Below are 18350 nucleotides of genomic sequence, written 5' to 3'. Positions count from 1 at the left end.
GTGTATTTTTTTTTTTTGATGTATAATTTTCAATTAACTTAAAATCAATTTCAACCCATCCAATCTAAATTTTTCAGTAATTTTTTTTATATATGGGAAGGAACATCAAATAATTGTGATTTTTGGTGTCATAATAAAATGATTTCACTTAAAATTGAGGTGGAAGTGAAATTTTACCCAAAATAGTATAAAATTGCAATTATAGAGTTGGGTATCGGCACCTGAACTTAGTTGTCAGATGGGTCCCCAGGTCCAACCATTACATAGGAATTTTTGACTAATTAATTTGTGTTGAAATATGTATTATTTGACTAAATTCATTGATCATATAAGCAGACAACGGCAGGAAGCTAACTGTTGAATAGAAATGTTTTGTGGAATTTTAGGCCAAAATCACCGTGTACCAGCAGCTACTCAAGTGCTCTACAAGTAAACTGTTTTTTTTTTTTACAGATTTTCCAGAAGCAAACCATTTTAGACAAGTTTCAATCTAATCTGACCAATCTCAACTTGTATAAAAAGCCCATTCAATTACCCCAACCAATTCATCTTGTATAATTACGTGTCCAAGTTCCAATTGTGCTTATCGTGGGTACACCGTAAAAAACAACGTTAAACAAAAGCATTTTACAGAAGTCTCGGTAGAACCTTGACCAAAGTGACCTTGTATCTCAGATCAAAATTTTGGTAATGCAACATTTCACCTCAACAAACTTCAATACTAAAATTACTAATTAATCAAGGGTAAAACAAATAGTTTCAAAATGATGTGGGATGGATGACATTTTGAAATATTTTTAGTTGATGAAATTGATGTGAATGCATGCAAATTCATTTTATTAATTATATGATGACCAATTAAAACATGACACGTGACATTTTAAAAACGTTTTGGGATCCAATTTTGGGTACCTAACATTTCCCCGTAACATACAACATTCACGGACAAGCTACAGTTGTGAATGCAATCAATACTCAACTATGATTTTACCCAAGCATCTTCAGGTTTGCCAAAAGGATACTTGGAGTGGATCACAATCTTAAGCTTTCCTTCTTTTACTAGATTTACAAGATACTCCAAATTCTGGCCTTTGCAGTTCACCATAAAAGGTACCACCGTCTTCTTAGAGAACGTGAGCTTCTTGTGCAAATGTCCCAGCACCAGGGGTCAAATCTACAACTTTCCCATTCTCCCCCAGCTGAGGCTCGACAGTTGACCAACTAATACCTGGGGTGCAGTTGACAACAACATCATATTTCTTGTCTCTAGGGCTCTTTACTGCTTCTCCCTCTGGAGTCTTGTAGTCTATAATCTCATCTGTACCTTGGCCCTTAATCTCACCACAGACTGTCAGAGCTTTGAACCATTAATCTCTTATACCCAAGAGCTCACACTACTGGAACCAAAACAATTTTATTTGTACTGACTTCTGATTCAAGTCCCTTTATAGTGATGCTGATGCCTCCATTATACGATATGCAAGGAAGCAACAAAATAAAACATCATTAAAGCATACCAAATCCTGAAGCTTCGCAACAACGTTGTCACCAGTTTTGAATTTTTTTACGTCAGATCCAAGCTCGACTACCTCTCCTGCTACATCAGTAACTGTTCCGACAAAGATACAAAGCTATACAGGTCACAGGATTTAAAATTGCTCCAGTAGGGTGAGAGTGCAGAAGTTGAGCAACAGAAAAAAATAGCTCAGTTAGGATTCATATTTAAAAGCATCTCTAAACGAAGGTAAAATTAACAAGAAATTCAAAGAAATTACTGCCTCGATTGATTCACGTAGAAATTAAAATACACTCGTTGGTTAAAGGTGCAGTGGCAGTACAGGATGAAAGGGAAACAAATACTAAATAACAAACAGAAATCAACTTAGCAGGAATAAAAGGAAATTTGCTGGGAACGGCTGGACGCAACATCCCACCCTGTATCTTAAAATCTACTGGATTTATGCTTCATGCCTCCAATTTTATCAGAACCTCCTCTTTTTGGGGAGTAGGAACAGAAGCTTCGACGTGCTGAATAATACAACAGCAAAAAAAAATCATCATGTCAACAGCACGTAAATTAGTCTGATCCCACAATAATGCATCCCAAATGGTTTGAATCTTATATCGATTTCAAATAGCATAATAGACCTTAACAATCAACCACCAGTAACTTGACGTTAGAGATGGATAAAAATATGAACATAACAATATATGAGAAACAGAGAAGATACGGTATGAGCTTTATATTAAAATTGAAGGGGGGTGGAGATATGACTTATGAGTTTGCAGGTTTCAGACAGATACAACTAATATGAACACACTGTAGGACAAATAAATACATGCAACCATATAGTATATTGTACTAATTACAATATGATAATATCAAGAACATACAAAAAACAGAGGAAAAGGAAAAAGTAAAAGAGAGAGACGTTTAGAGATGAAGCACCACCACCATAGCTATCGTACCAGATGACTTGCATAAGCTTAGCATAATAGCATCAGATGACTTGCATTGTTAACACAATTACAATAAGTAGATGCCATAGTTCCTTAAAGACCACCGATAATCTACCTTATATTTAGGACCAAAATGCACCAACTTTTCTAATATGAGTTCTATTCTGGTTTGTGTTCAGTTTCACACTCTGCGCACTGCATGTAAAATATAACATTTCATTTTCTCGATTAAAATGTATCAAAAAAAGAGAGGAGAAAATTTGTCGTAAGCTAATGTGTCAAAATCTGTCACAGTACCGGTAATAATATAATTTTTGTTACATTATTCATGATAACATTTTTTTGTCACTTTCAATTATACATTCAACCAATCATTAATGTTAGAGGTATAAAAAAAGTTATAAAAAATTGTTATAAAGTAATATGATGGGATGATGTGACGAAGTTATAAAAAATTGTTACAAAGTAATATGATGGGGTGATGTGGCGATATTATATAATTTAATTGGTATTCGCACGATATCCATTTACATTTAGTTAATAAAAATCTGACATATGTTATTTTATAATTATTTTGTGAACTAATTTTGTACTTCTAATATTTTTCTAGAATGTTACCGAAACACATGACTAATTATAATTTATGAACGCATATTAATGCACAATTGACCCATCATTTATAAAAATTATTACCAATCAAGTCTTGACACTTGTCATTGGATATCTATTTTGGGACAATTTTTTTATAACTTTATCATTTCTCTATTTAAACTAGTTCTTATGCTTCTTTTTGGGATTTTCTTAAACTCAAATGTACATATAGTAAAAATAAAAAATTAGCTCAAAAAAATAAAAAAATGATATTCCTAAAAAAATTCTTAAAATTTTTAAAAAATAATTTTGAATATAGTCAGGTCAATTTGACCCTGAAGCTGAACCATTAAACGGGAGTTTCAGTAACTCAGCTCCAACATTTCTCCCTCAGTCTCAAATTTCAGAATCAATTGATTAGGAATAGATACGAAATCCATGGCAATGTCAGTACTAATCAAACGACACCGTTCAACCCTAATTTCCCTTTTCTCAGTTCGCCTTCACTCCTCCGCCCCACAAAACCCCCAATCCCCAATAAACCCTAACCCTAACCCTAAAACTCGAACCCCACTTGAAAAACAATTCGAAACATGGCTCGACAAGCTCAAACCAGGATTCACTCCGCTCGACGTCCAACACGCCTTGAAATCCCAATCAGACCCTGATCTCGCTCTTGATATCTTCCGTTGGACTGCCCAACAACGTCGTTACAAACACAATGCTGATACTTATCTCACCATGCTCCACATTATCGTTTCCGCTCAACGGTATCGTCAAGCGGAAACTTTAGTTGAGGAAGTCATTGCCGGTGCTTGCCCCGGTAGTGTTCAACTTTACAATTCGGTTATTAAGTTTTGTTGTGGTCGTAAATTTTTGTTTAATCGTGCTTTTGATGTTTATAAGAAAATGTGGAGATCGGAGAATGCTAAGCCTTCGTTAGAGACTTATTCGTTGTTGTTGAATTCTTTGTTGAGGAAGTTTAATAGGCTTAATGTTTCGTATGGTTATTTGCATAGTGTTAGGTCGATGAATAAGCAAATGAAGGCGTTAGGGATTATTCCTGATACGTTTGTTTTGAATTTGATTATTAAGGCTTTTGCTAAGTGTTTACAAGTTGATGAGGCGATTAGGGTGTTTCGTGAGATGGGGTTGTATGGGTGTGAACCGAATTTGTATACTTATAGTTATTTGATTAAGGGGTTGTGTGAGAAGGGGAGGGTTAGTCAGGGACTCGAGTTTTTTGGGGAAATGAGGGAGAAAGGGTTGGTGCCGAAAGGGAGTAGTTATATGATTTTGATTTGCAGCCTTGCGATGGAACAGAGGTTTGATGTTGGTGTTGATGTTGTGTTTGATATGTTGAGTAATTCTATGCCGCCTGATTTCTTGACGTATAAAACTCTTTTGGAAGGGTTATGTAGGGAGGGAAGGGGTGATGAAGCTTTTCAACTTCTTGATGAGTTTAGGAAGAGGGATCATATGATGAAGGAGAATACTTACAAAATGTTGTTGAATGGATTGCATTTTGTAAGTCGAGAATAGGGTTTTATAGATTTTTATTCTTCTCTTGTATAAAATTGTATTTGATCACAGGCATTTTGCCTCCCTGCATAAATATAATGGATTACAGGTTTTTACATTTGTTTTTATAGTTACTGATTCCAGCACTTCCTCTCAAAAATTCAATGGAGAACATTTATATTTCTTTATAAAATATGATATATCAGGACACTTATTTTAAATTAGCTGTATTTTTTGGAGAGAAAATGGTCCGCTTCTTTTGGGTTTATTGCTTCTAAATTTCTGGTCAAGTTATTCAAAAGCGGATGCAGGTATTTTGTGGTATGGAAGCTATTTTTTTAGTGTATTCCTTGTAATGGATTTGATTTGGTCGTGGACTGAAATTATACACTACTAGTTTTTTGATTAAGGGGTTAAATAAATTGGGGAGAGTAAATCAGTGACTGATGTTTTTTTTCTAGGTTAATTAGACAAAAAGAGCTTGTATCGAAGGTAGTTATTTGATTTTGATTTGTAATCTTGCAACGAAAAGAGTTCTGATGTCGTGTTCGATATGTTAACTCTCTGCTACCTTATTTCTTGACATAAAACTCTTTTAGGGGAGTGTCAAGGACTGTCAAGCTATACAACTTTGGTGGTTTCAGGAAGATGAATTGCATGGTAAGGAGAAGACTTCCAAACTGTTGTTGAACAGATTGCGTTATATAAGTGTAAAATAGACTTCAAAAGTAGTGTCAATTTCTTATTACTCCTAGAACAGGCACCGCCAGATTTGGAGCCTATTTCGGCTCTTATCTGCATATGAGAAGATGAAGAATTCCCACTCCTAAAGAAGCTTGAACCATTAGTACAGTAGGTAAAATTAAATACCTTCTACTGTTTTGGGCATATAGATCCTGTGTAATGTAATTTTTTTAGTTTCAGAAGCTAAAATGATTCACATTTATCTGTGGATCATATTATTGATTGTATGACATTTATCTAGTTTTCTAATCTATTGGTTTGTTTGTCTAGATTCTGTATAAACTCTTGTTAGGTTAGATGATAAAAAAAATATTAGAGTTAATTTGTGCTTATTATGTAACAGTTTTTACTATATGATTATTGTAAATGTGATTTGCTTCTGTTTGTTAAATCAGGGGTAAATGGCCTACATTTCTGATTTTTGGTGCAGTCACTTGTGCAAAGTCTGATGCAGTATAATTTACTATCCAATATGTTTTTTTTGTTGCTCGTCTTATAAAATTATAATTATGCAATATGGGTTGTGTGTATACATATTTAATTGTATGTGTGGAGTGAACCTAATTTGCAATTATTCAAGGTCATCTATGCCACCTTGGCTGAAGTTGTAAGAGTATGAAAGGAGAAATGGTCCTTCTCACGTTGAAGCCACAATAAGCTTTTTGGAAATATCTGATATTTGTAAAGAATATGTTTTTATGTTGGTTTTTCTTCTCATTCAGATGGATTTGGGAAGAATGTACAACTAGCTTTTAATGCTGCTGCTACAGTTCCACCAAAACGTGTCACTGCAGATTGCGCTTGAGCTTGTACCCTGCAAGATGTTACTTATGTAGGTGAATCCAAAAAGGTTTTGAGGGAAGGAGGGAGGTAATGAAAGCAGAACGAAAGAGCTATTATCAAAGGTGAGTATTGTGCCACTAATACTAGCCAGTTATTTGCTTTATCGAAGTGTATTTCCAAAATTTTGATGCATATACATCTTGTAGTGAAATGGATGTAAATTTTGATGCATGACATCTCATAGTGAAATGGATTGGGAAGCTACAAGATGGTACTGTGTTTATTAAGAAGGGTCACAACACTACAACAGTGATGAAGATACTCTTGAGTTTCAGACAGATGGTGGTAAATTGTACCTTAGCCTTGAGTTGAAATTTAGCTAGCGTTTTTTTGCTTGTTTCCTAATTTTGAGGTACATGTGGGCAGAACCAGTAATATTCAGGCTTATTAACAGTTGCACCTGAATGTGCTTTTGGCTCATCTGGATCACAGCAGGAGCTGTCTTAGATTCCGCCTATCTCGGGGACTTACTATGAGATTGAGATTTTCTCTTTTCTCAAGGTAAGTTCTGTATTCTAATGGATTCCATATTTTGTTTGGTGTTTAGTTCTTACTTATAGACGTCATATGGTAGTTCTAGGAGAAGGAATCATAGTAATTGAACGCTGAGGTAAAAAGAAGGAAAATGGTAATGCATGCTTCGAGGCGGGTTCATATGCGAAGCTTTCAAAGTATGAGAAGTTAAACTCGGACCAAATGAGAAACTAATATCGAAGAGAGCATATTGTAGACTCTTGTTAAAGTATGCAACAAATTGTTTTAATGCGGGCTGGCAAGTACATGGAGTATGATATCTCATTTGGAGAAGAGGAGATAAAGCAGGCCTAAGGATTGAAGGTGACATGCAATCCCAACAATGCAGCTTGCAAACTGAAATTGAAGAACTACAAGCAAGTAGAGAACTCTGAACCAAGGTTGGACGCCTGATAAGATAGATTTTTTACACATGTTATTACTTTTCGGCCGAGTCCCATTAATTGATCATAACCTGTGAAAGAACTTCCTTTTCAAATGAAATGCCACATCCTCTTAATTGGACCTCTCTCTCGTTGTTGATTACCTTCATTCATGTTGATTACATAGACATCTTGCCCTTTTTCCAAGTCTTATTAAATGGATTGTAGATAATCCGGTGTCTGTGATCATGGTTGTAATATCGGCAAGTCAAAACAGTGTCGATGGAGGTACAACTTCTCGACTAGTCTAGTCTGAGAAATTAATACTGATAAATTAAATAATATATAATAACAGACGTCTAACATTTGTGGTTTCTCACATTAAAAGTCCAACATTCTCATATATGTTGTTTACAAAATAAAAATGTCAACTAACAAAATTTTATGAGATAGTGAGTCTCAGTTTTTCTCTCCTATCCTTAACAGGATTGTGAGAGGGTGAGTTTTTCTCTCCTATCTTTAATCAAGATTGTGAGGGGGTGTCATTATGGCATCAACGAGTGATTTAGAAATGCAACTAGCAGGGTTGGACATTGACGATGAGGAGAATGAGCAGTTAGTTTTTGATGAAGAGATCGAGGAGGAGATTAATAGGTTTGAGTTATGCTTAGTAGGGAGGTTCCTGACAGAGAAGAGTATCAACGTAAGGGTGATGAAGACCAAGTTAGCGGATATATGGAGACCTGCTATGGGTATTACGATCAAAGATCTAAAGCCTGGATTATTTTTGTTTCAATTTTATCATATTGATGATCTTAAATGGGTCGTTAATGGGGGGCCATGGTCTTTTGATAGTGCACTTCTTGTTCTGAATGTTATCAAGCCAGGGGAAGATCCAACGAAGGTGGCATTGTTTGAAGTGGATTTTTGGATACAGATACATGATCTTCCGGTAGGCTATATGTCAGAAGCAGTTGGCAAACAGCTGGGTAATTTCTTTGGATCCTTTATTCAATACGACTCCAACAACAATTCCAGTATTTGGCGTGACTTTTTGAGATTAAGGGTACGAGTTGACGTTCGAAAACCGCTGAAGAGAAAGAAAAAGATATGCAAGAAAGATAAGTCGGAAGTGATAATTCACTGTAAGTATGAAAAGCTGGGAGATTTCTGCTTTATATTTGGGCTGTTATCGCACACAGAGAGATTCTGTAAGAAGAAATTTGAAGGGGAGGGGACAGAGATTACGAATGAGTGGAATGGGTGGCTTCGAGCTCTTCCACGACGGGGTGGTGGTGGTAGTAAAAGTAGGTGGTTGCGGGATGAGAACGACGGTGAATGGGATAAGCATAAGGAGCAATTTTCGGGGGAATCGTTCCCTAAGAATAAGAGTGTTACAGATATGCAGTTGACTATGAGAGGGAAATCAGTTAATCAAGCTGTAATTTCGGAGCAGACAGGCGGGGCATCTCATTTTTCAAATTTGAAGGGAGGGAAATTCTGTAGCCCAACTAATGGGCCTGAAGAAGAGGAAATGGATGGGCTTTTATTCGAGGAAAGAAAAAGACAGAGGAGCGAAGCTGTTAAAAGCCCAAACGAGATTAGTAACAAGGTGACTAACATTGAGTCTGTATTTTCTCAATCTGATTATACAGAGTCTTCTACTACAATTTTGGCTAAGCTTGCACAGCAGCAAGCTAGCCACTCGAAATGAGTTGCATAAGCTGGAACTGTCGAGGCCTTGATTCACCTCGCACAGTTCGAGCCCTTAAAGACCTGCTGAGGACTTGTAAACCTAGTTTTGTTTTTCTTATGGAGACATTATCTATTGCTAGTAAGATAGAAGATTTGATTTTTGTTTTTCAGTAGATAGAGTAGGAAGAAGTGGTGGTCTAGCTGTCTTGTGGAAAAATAACTTTACCTGTGAAATCTTAAACTATTTTCGTAATCATATTGATATTGTTGTGCTCGAGAATAATGTCCATGCATGGCGTATGTCCTGTTTTTATGGCTATCCAGAGAGGGCGAAGAGAAGGGATTCGTGGAGTTTGATTAGGAGATTATCTGGATTAGATTCTTTACCGTGGCTAATCATGGGTGATTTTAATGACCTGATGTATGAATCAGATAAACAAGGGAATGTACCTCATCCGAACTATTTGTTGAATGGTTTCAGGGAGACTATTACAGACCGTCATCTTTCGGAGATAGATCTTTGTGGTGGTAACTTTACTTGGGAGAAGAGCAGAGGTTCCACTAACTGGGTTGGAGAGAAGCTTGACAGGGGTTTTGCTTCTTCAAGCTGGTGGACTAAATTTCCATTATGCAATCTCAGAGTGATTCAAACCTCTCATTCAGATCATGATCCGATTAACTTAGTGCTGTTAAAGGTGGACATCAGTAAACAAAAATTTCAATTTCGTTTCGAAAATATGTGGCTCAAGGAGAGTAGTTTTGTTGCTGAAGTAACGGAAGCATGGAAGAATATCCCTGCGTATCATTTGCTTCCCAAGTTGATAGAAGTATCTTCGTTTATGGACAAATGGGGTCGTAAATTCTTTCATAAATTCAGGGAGAAAGTCAAAGAACAAAAGAGAATCATGGATGATCTGGTGGACAGGCTAGATGATGATAGTATGCAAGCTTACCGTACTGCTAAAGGTAATCTTAATGATCTTTTATACCAGGAAGAAGCGTATTGGAAACAGAGAGCGAAGATGTTTTGGCTAACGGAGGGGGATGAAAATACCATGTTCTTTCATTCGAGTGCTTCTGCAAGGAAAAAGTTGAATCACATTGATCATTTGTTTGATAACAATGGAGTATGCATTAAAGACCAGGAAGGTATGGCAGATATTATTTTTAACCATTTTTCGAACCTATTCACAGGGGTTATGGCTGAAGATGATTTTGAACATATGGAATGCCCTCGACAAGTCACAGATGAACATAATGCACAACTGGTGGAGGATTTGACCTTTGGGGAATTTACGTTAGCAGTTAAATAGATGCATCCGGACAAAGCCTCAGGTCCGGATGGCTTAAATCCAGCATTCTTCCACATATTTTGGAATGTCATGGGTCAGGAAGTGTTTAAGCACTGCAAAGGTTGGTTGGATACTAAGATCTTTCCTGCTGGTATTAACAATACGAATGTTGTACTCATCCCTAAAAAGCCAGATGTAGCGAGAATGAGTGACCTCCGTCCAATAGCACTTTGCAATGTTTTGTACAAAATCTTGGCTAAGGTCTTGGCAAATAGACTTAAATGTATCCTGCCTGCAGTAATATCAGAAAATCAATTAGCATTCGTACAAGGGCGGAGCATAACTGACAATGTTCTCATTGCTTTCGAGATGATTCATCACATGAGGTTGAAAAACAGAGGAAACGAGGGGGAAGTTGCTCTCAAGCTTGATATCACTAAAGTTTACGATAGAGTTAGTTGGAAATTTCTGAAGCATAGAACGAGAGTCATGAAGTTTTCGGAGAAGTGGATCGACTGGATGCTTTTGTGTGTCAGAACTGTGTCCTATCAATTCTGTCTCAACGGTTCTTTGATTGGACCAGTAGTTCCTAAACGAGGGTTAAGACAAGGGGCTTTGTCCCCTTATCTGTTTCTTATTTGTGTAGAAGGATTGTCAAATATGTTGGATTAAGCGTCTGCAAATAATACGGTCCATGGTTGCAAAATAAGTTCAACAGCCCCTGTCATCTCTCAATTGCTGTTCGCCGATGATAGTTTTCTTTTCTTCAAAGCCTCGGTAGAAGAAACAACTCGAATTAAAGCTCTGTTGTCAAAATATGAGAGCAGTTCGGGGTAATCTGTTAATTACCAGAAATCAGGAGTCTTTTACAGTGCAAACGTACGTCGAGACAAACAAGTAGAACTCTCAGCAATTCTTGGAGTGCACAATAGTATTGTCAATTCCAACTATCTTGGCTTACCCTCCCTAGTTGGCAGATCGAAAAGACAGGTTTTCAGATACTTAAAAGAAAGAGCGACCAAGAGAATTCAAGGTTGGCAAAAAAACCGATTTCAAGAGCAGGGAAGGCAATTCTAGTGAAAAATGTCTTGCAGGCAATTCCTGCGTATAGTATGTCCTGTTTCTTGATGCCTAAAACTCTGTGTCATGAGCTAGAAGTCATGTTCAACAGCTATTGGTGGTGTTCTAATTCGAGATCCAATCGAGGGCTTAATTGGTTATCATGGGGCAACATGTGTATGTCTAAAATGAAGGGAGGTCTTGGCTTTAGAGATCTTTATGGTTTTAATATCGCTCTTCTTGGCAAGCATTGCTGGAACTTTATAAACAATCCTCAGTCGCTGGTTTCCAGAGTTTATAAGGAACGCTATTTCTCGAACACAACCATGTTGGGGGCCAAGAAAGGTCAGAATCCAAGTTTTATCTGGCAGGGGATTATGACAGCAAAAACTGAACTACAGAAAGGCTTCAGGTGGATCATGGGAGATGGAGAAAGTATAAATGCAACTAAAGATCCATGGCTTCGTTTAAAGGCTGACTTCTGTGTTGAAAATAGTCACATCTATTCTGGGAGAGATGAGTTAGTGACTGCTTATATTAAGCAAGATACGAGGGAGTGGAATATCCCTTTAATCACAGAGAAATTTGTATCTGAGGATGTTCAAGCTATTCTCTCTGTTCCCATTCCTCAAAGACGTACGAGGGATAGACTGGTGTGGTCTCACTCGACAACAGGAGCTAAGGAGGGCTATAGGTTTTGGCAAAAACAGGCAAATGTTGGTATTAATGTTCTGCAAAGTCACGGCTGGCAGAGAATATGGAAATTACTCATCCCTCATAAAATAAAGATCTTCATTTGGAGGTTTTGTCGCAATATTCTACCAGTCCGTTGGAAACTCAGGTCGAGAGGAGTTCAGCTTCCTATAACATGCCCGATGTGCATGGATGACATCGAACACCTTTCACATGTGTTTTTTGATTGTCATTTTGCTATGCAGTGTTGGAATTATGTAGGTCTTGTTTATGACATGCAGGAAGTTGAGGACGTTACTATATGGTTGTTGGGCAAACTATCGACATCTAGGGACGAAAAACTCAGGAAGATATGTACAACTCTCTGGGGGATCTGGTTTTGGAGAAATAAAAAAGTCTGGGAGGATTAGAGTACCACACCTGCAATAGCCATGGATAGCAGTTTGAAGATTGTTGCAGACTGGAAAGATGTGAGGGCAAAAAACAAGACAAACAGTAGTGTTCCCAAGAGTAAGCAAATATCCTAAGGGTGTCGTTGGGTAGCTCCAGTGGAAGGCATTCTGAAATTAAATGTGGATGCATCTCTGTTCAGTGGTGCACCAGACTTCACAGTGGGAATGGTTCTGAGAGATCATAGGAATACTTTCTTGGTAGGATGTACTAGCTGTTTTAGAGCACTAGTATCAGTGTTTGAAGCGGAGGTGATAGGTGTTCGAGAAGCACTGTCATGGGTCAAGGACATGCAGTTTAATGCTTGCAAGGTCGAGTTAGAAACAGACTCTCTGTTGGTGGTGCAAGGAATCAAAAACTCAGTCATTAATCTACTTGAAGTGGGGGAAGTTCTTGAGCAATGTCGAAGATATCTTAGAGAGTTAGAAGGAATTTCCATTCATTTTGTCAGGAATCAAGCTAATAGGGTAGCACACGAGCTTCTACTTCTAGAATATCCTGTTTAGTTAATTGCCATCATGTTTTTACATCTCCCCCTGTTAATATGGTCGAGACTCTTGTATTGGATTCTCATTATTAATGAAATTTGGTTATTTTCAAAAAAAAAAAAAAATGTTAACTACAAATGTCTCTTTTTCTTTCCTAATCTATATACACACATACATATATCTCACTTTTAATCAATTCAAATACATACAAAGGAATTATTTTCCAATTCAATAAAGATAAAAAGCAATAAATAATAAAACTAGCATGCACGTTGCTATGTTGTTGTTCTTAACTAGTCTCGAGTAGGATTTTAGAAAATGTAGAAGTGTTTTTTTTTAAAAATTGTTGGACTAGTTGCCTAAGTCGATCAACTAGTTGATAGTTCACAAGTCTATCTTTCCGCTTAACTATGTATTTTTTTGAATTGTTTGACTAGTTGCCAAAGTGGATCAACTAGTTGACAGCTCACAAGTCTATATTGTCCCACTCCATTAACTAGTCGATAATTTGCAAGTTGACCGGAAAGGTCAATTTTTTGAATCCGATTGTAGTTGTGCGACTAGTGGAGCGGCTTGATAACAATGTTTGTAACACATTAATTGTACAATGAATGAACACTGTCTAACTGTCCATGCTTTTCTAAAGGAATATTGTCTGCGCTTTTGGAGAATTGCTGAATTAGGTGCATACAAATACAATTTTATCTAGGATTATTTGGAAATAAGTAGACCGTGTGGTAGAACTAGAACGAGCCACTTTCATTTGCTTCTTTCTATCCACACTGTCAGCGTCCCCTTGGTCTACAGTTGAAGAACACCGGAGACAAATGATAGAATGGGTAGATGCAACGCAAGTAAATGTAAATATGAAGTGAAGGTGACTGCTGATGAAATGCGGAAAAATGTACGTGATGGACAGATATAAATTATGATTTAGTTAGTTGTGGGGTTGGTAAAACAAATGATTCGCTGGTCCTCTTGAGTAATTTGGTTACCAACAAGTAAAGAAAACTATCAACCTAACAAAGGTTCAAAAAAGCAGGTCTCTTTACATGAAAATAGACACACCAATCCAAAGTGTTATTAACGAAGACACAGCTATGTTACGGTGGCATGTCTGATATTAACCACCCACCCACCCTGTTAACCACCCACATATTCTTTCATCAATTGTTGTTTTTTTTTGTTTCAAATCTTTTAAACACATTCACATCTTATTTTGATTGAAGTTTCTGATTTCCTGTAAACGGAGTGAGTGAGTGAGATCCTATTTTGATCGGTGAGATCCTATTTTGATCGGACTTTCTGAGTGAGTGAGATAATAGGATCGACGGCGAGTGAGATAGTGTTAAAGCACATTAGTTTGTTGCAACACCTATTATCTTTTTACAATTTTATTACATATATATTCAAAACTAGTAGCAATCTAATTGTAGTCATATACATTTATACTAAATGCATGCCATGCCAAATGAAACTAGGAAAAAGTAGAAGACCCTTAAGAATCTGTTTAAGTGTAATTTGGTTTGCTATTCCTTGGTTGAACTTCATGATGTTAATTCTTACTAATAATGATGACTGACCTGTATATTCTCCTGCATACTACCTAGTAGCTTCATAGAGACACCAATCATGCTTAACACATTAACATATTCCCTCTTTATTCTATATTAAATAATGGAATCTTACTACAAACGTATGCTACATTATTTGTAATAGTCTTTTAATGTAAATAATTGGTATTTTTGTCTTGACAATTTCCCATAAATATACATCTTTGCTTAAGCTAATAGAGTAGTTTGCAAAATACCACCATCTTCAGGTAAAAGACAATTTTAAGAAGGCTTCATCTGAAGATGTAACATGAAAAATAGATAACTTAATTCAAAGTACATTACTCATCTTTCTTACACTCTGCAATGTATGATTGGTGTTTGTTACAGCCTGCTATATATATTTAATACAGCTTTAAGGGTATCTTTTCATGGCTCCACTCCACTACTAATCCTTTTTCTGATCACATAATTATTAAATTAGGTAAGATTTGATTAAGTTAATCATCTCAGATTCATTGTGTCTAATTATAATGTCACCATTATGCCAACCTGGTATTCTTAATAATAGTTCCTATTCAATAATAGCCTCATTTTTTACTAGTACAAATTTGATTACATTCAACTAATCCCACTGGTTACACAATAATAGTCACTTTTTAGTAGTACAGTTTTTTAGGAATTCTTGTTTCATACTGGTAGTTACAAATTTATCATGCAGCTGTGTGTAAACTAAATTTACCAGGAAGATGTAGAAAGATATAATCAACTAGAAAAAATTACAACATGTTCCATAACTAGTTGAAAAAGAATCTCTACAATATGGTCTAATGAAACTCTTCTCATTATATACATAGAAGCCTTCCTCTCCCCCTTGGACTGTGATTTTAGGACAACTAATTTATGATCAAAAATCAACATTCAGGTAGATGTCTGGTTTGGACAAGGCCTGTTTGGACAAGGCTTTGCAGATCATCCTCAGAGAATGCCGGAAACTGGACATGATAGAAAAAATGTGACCATGAAGGGATATTATGTAAGCAGTAATATTGTTAAAGATTAAACTGTTGATTTTTGTTAAATTTTCTGATTTTTGTTAAATTACCTGAGAAAGACCATCACCAAATCCATCTAATCGAGGTCCAAGGTTGCGGCCCAATGTGACATCTAATGGCTGCAATGAGTCATCACATACTTGAGGGGTTTGTTGGTCATGATAACCTGAAGCAGAAGACTCCGCTGAGTACATTTGAGTTGAAAGCCTCCCATTTGGCCGGAAAATCTGGAGTTTATGACTATTTGAATTAGACAATGAGTTGTATTCAAAAGCTATCTCTTGAAACTCAATTCACTTACATTCTCGGGGAGAAGATTAACCATGCTTACATTCTGTCTCGAATTCACTGTACATAACTTCATCGAAAGAAACTGCAACAATGTTGAAGTTTTAGAGTATTCAAGTAAAGATTCTAAACTGAATATGGATGTGTGAGTAAATTACCTCAACCTGGCACTGTAAAGACTGTACATAATTTATTATTTCATCAAGCATCACTGCTTTCCCGGTCACCTAATTACACACCAATTTGTGACATATCCCATGTTAGTAATGGCCTTCAAAAATTTGATTATGATAATCTTATTGCAATATTACCTTATTGCAACCTGGAACAAGATCTTGGAGAAGCTTCATTCTTTCACCAATCTTCTCTCTTCGAACCTGATCAAAAGTAAAATTTGCTATAAGCTATTCAGTATCAACTCTGAACTGAATTTAGGGTGGGCTTGCTTACTCTTTCTGCTAAACTATGACTGTCAGTGGCTTGACCTCTTCTTGCTCTGACATGAATGTAGTCCCTTGGTGCCTCTGGAGGCTTTTGGTTGTCATCATCCTGTTTTTTTTTCTCTGCAGCTATATTTGTTTCTGCTTCTTTTTTAACATCACCACTCTCATCTCCACTTGTCATCTTGGATCTCTTTCTTGTCTCTAAATTTTCATCCTCTTCCACTACCTAAATTAATCAAATCGAGAATTAAAAATGGAAATAGTATATCATCTATAGCATATAGAGGGAAGAATAAAGTTTGCACCTTTTCAGACTGAGGTAGTGCAGCTTCCCTGGCTTTTCCTTTTCTCTTTCTTGATCCTAACTCGACTGGAGAACCATCTGCATCAAGAAGAGGACTAGTTGAAACTCCTGGTAACTTATCATTTTCCTTGAATAAGCCACTATCTTTGTATTGGAATTCTGCATTATTTATTCCGATTGGGCTCTTTTTCTCGTTAAAACTATGGCTACGAAAGCAAGAAAGCTGAGCAGAGAAGCCCGGATGAGTTGAGAGCATAGGCAAAGCAGATGTCATAGGCATTGGATTTCCTGAAATGGGAATGTTTTCTTTTACAAAATGATGATTAATGACTGGCATTTGCAATTTAAGTGGAGAATCTGTGGTTGTGTTGTAAGATGAAGTGTTGGGACTGTTCATGTAAGTAGACCTCTGCACAATCTTGGGCAACATTTTGCTGGAATGAGATGATACCATTGAGCTCAGCGCTGAATCGAATTGCGAATATGTTTCAACTGCGTTGTTTTCTAAATTGGGATTAGTTTGAAAGGCATTGGCAAATAACTCAAAGTTGAATTGTGGTGGTGAAATTACAGTATTAAAAAATTGCTCCTTTTCCATGTTCGACTGAGAGCAGGTTGTTCAAAAAAATGACAACTCAGATGAGAATTAGAAACAATGAGTAGGGAATGTGAGGTTCTTGAAATGCAGCAAATATGTGCACACATGATATGCAAAGGATGGATAGAGTGTGACACAAATATTAGTAGGTAGCTTGATGTAAAAGTAATTAAACAGAGGCGAATAATGAATTAAAATTAAGAAAAGTGGGCTCAAAATGATTGAAATTTTTAGGTAATGTAAAAATACAGGTAAGGTTAGTTGGAAAAGATGGATGGAATTGTTGGTACAAGTGCAAACAAATGGCAAGGAGAGGCTTTTGGTTCGGGAAAAGCTTGTTTTCTTATATATATAGACCAAACTTAAGAATGAGAGAGAGAGTTGCTTTAATTTATGTACTTTCTATCTCTTCTTTTACCTAAGAATTCACTTTTTAATCGTCCATCTCCGTGATTTAAGTTATGTTTGGGAGTGTTATTAAAAATTATTATGACATGAAAAAAAGTGCAGGTGGAAAAAGTGCTGTCAGGAAAATTAGATAATCTTTGGTAATTTTTTTAAGTTATGCATATTTTGAGATAAAATATATAAAAATAATATGTTTCAGAAGGTTTGATGGTGAAACTGACCGCAAAAACTGAAGACAGCTTTTTCTAAAACCATGGGGGACAAGTTTTTGCTAACAGCAGCTTTTAGACTAAAAACGCTTTTCCTGATAGCAACTTTTAGAATTTAGCAAACACATTTCTGACAGCTTTTCAGCAAAAAGCTGATGTAACTGTCTGTAACAGCAACATCAAACGGAGTCTTAGACAAGAGCCCCGGGATTTTAAGTGAAACTTTTTTTTGCTAAGTTTTTTAAGTGAAATTTAATAAAATAAATTTGTAAAAAGTAAGGAGAACAGCAACGTGATTATACTTACGAGCTACATGATCATGACAAAGCAGCAGAGATTTCCAATAGTCAAGGAAGGACAATGACATGATCATGCTGACAAACTGCATGATCATGCCGAAAGGACGGTAGCAACAGCAGAGCGCGATACCTAGTACATGATCATGCTCGAATCTGCATGATCATGCTACTTATATTTAATATTTTATTTTAATTATGATTTTTATATTTTATTTTAGGGTTTATTATCCCTATATGAACCATACTTTTATATAACTGATTATCCATCTTGGATTGAATTAAAACACTAAAATTTTCATTTATTTTTCTTGCAGATTCAAGAAATCTTGTGAATTCGAGGTTTACCTTGTAAATTCAAAGTGTTTAACGATTTCTCGTTTGAGATTCCTTGCGAGAATTATCTTTGTTTTCCCTTCGCACAACCAAGGGAGGGATAGCGACATGATCATGTTGACAAGTTA

At 36.4% G+C, this 18350-nt stretch overlaps 5 protein-coding genes and 1 long non-coding RNA gene across 11 annotated transcripts; 4 read left to right on the top strand and 2 right to left on the bottom strand.

Moving 5' to 3' along the window:
- Nucleotides 1-820: 820 nt before the first annotated feature.
- LOC141684576 (uncharacterized) lies at nucleotides 821-2554 on the bottom strand. Its single transcript, XR_012560648.1, has 2 exons — nucleotides 2433-2554; nucleotides 821-2028 (listed from the first exon to the last, which is right to left on the bottom strand). It is a non-coding gene; the product is annotated as an uncharacterized LOC141684576 (long non-coding RNA).
- An 862-nt stretch (nucleotides 2555-3416) lies between these two features.
- Nucleotides 3417-4690, top strand: LOC141683423 (pentatricopeptide repeat-containing protein At3g25210, mitochondrial). Its single transcript, XM_074488141.1, has one exon. It carries the CDS (start codon nucleotides 3490-3492, stop codon nucleotides 4591-4593), a length of 1104 nt encoding a protein of 367 aa, XP_074344242.1. The 5' UTR covers nucleotides 3417-3489; the 3' UTR covers nucleotides 4594-4690.
- On the top strand, nucleotides 3736-12829 carry LOC141683421 (uncharacterized). Of its 5 annotated transcripts, XM_074488137.1 has the most exons (6): nucleotides 4828-5232; nucleotides 5333-5428; nucleotides 6039-6221; nucleotides 6306-6444; nucleotides 6526-6660; nucleotides 6734-12829. In XM_074488137.1, exon 6 carries the CDS (start codon nucleotides 7603-7605, stop codon nucleotides 8767-8769), a length of 1167 nt encoding a protein of 388 aa, XP_074344238.1. In that variant the 5' UTR covers nucleotides 4828-5232; nucleotides 5333-5428; nucleotides 6039-6221; nucleotides 6306-6444; nucleotides 6526-6660; nucleotides 6734-7602; the 3' UTR covers nucleotides 8770-12829. The 5 variants fall into 5 exon arrangements, with proteins under 5 accessions (XP_074344239.1, XP_074344238.1, XP_074344241.1 ...); XM_074488138.1 differs by lacking the exons at nucleotides 4828-5232; nucleotides 5333-5428 and adding an exon at nucleotides 3736-3874; XM_074488140.1 differs by having other exon boundaries at nucleotides 4828-5428; nucleotides 6344-6441.
- LOC141685909 (uncharacterized) lies at nucleotides 9050-10063 on the top strand. The gene has a single exon (XM_074490986.1). It carries the CDS (start codon nucleotides 9050-9052, stop codon nucleotides 10061-10063), a length of 1014 nt encoding a protein of 337 aa, XP_074347087.1.
- LOC141685908 (uncharacterized) lies at nucleotides 11290-12204 on the top strand. Its single transcript, XM_074490985.1, has one exon. It carries the CDS (start codon nucleotides 11290-11292, stop codon nucleotides 12202-12204), a length of 915 nt encoding a protein of 304 aa, XP_074347086.1.
- Nucleotides 12830-14905: 2076 nt separating the features above from the next.
- LOC141683420 (transcription factor bHLH62-like) lies at nucleotides 14906-17267 on the bottom strand. Of its 2 annotated transcripts, none has more exons than XM_074488135.1 (7): nucleotides 16377-17267; nucleotides 16079-16297; nucleotides 15940-16005; nucleotides 15787-15855; nucleotides 15672-15713; nucleotides 15391-15567; nucleotides 14906-15280 (listed from the first exon to the last, which is right to left on the bottom strand). In XM_074488135.1, the coding sequence occupies exons 1-7, from the start codon at nucleotides 16971-16973 to the stop codon at nucleotides 15200-15202; spliced, it is 1251 nt and encodes a 416-aa protein (XP_074344236.1). In that variant the 5' UTR covers nucleotides 16974-17267; the 3' UTR covers nucleotides 14906-15199. The 2 variants fall into 2 exon arrangements, with proteins under 2 accessions (XP_074344236.1, XP_074344235.1); XM_074488134.1 differs by having other exon boundaries at nucleotides 14910-15280; nucleotides 15642-15713.
- Between the last annotated feature and the right edge of the window lie 1083 nt (nucleotides 17268-18350).

The sequence above is a fragment of the Apium graveolens genome, chromosome 9 (genome assembly GCF_009905375.1).
Source record: "Apium graveolens cultivar Ventura chromosome 9, ASM990537v1, whole genome shotgun sequence".
In the NCBI taxonomy this organism is placed as follows: Eukaryota; Viridiplantae; Streptophyta; class Magnoliopsida; order Apiales; family Apiaceae; genus Apium; species Apium graveolens.
The sequence above is the reverse complement of the archived record's forward strand: the minus strand, read 5'-3'. Positions and strand labels throughout refer to the sequence as shown.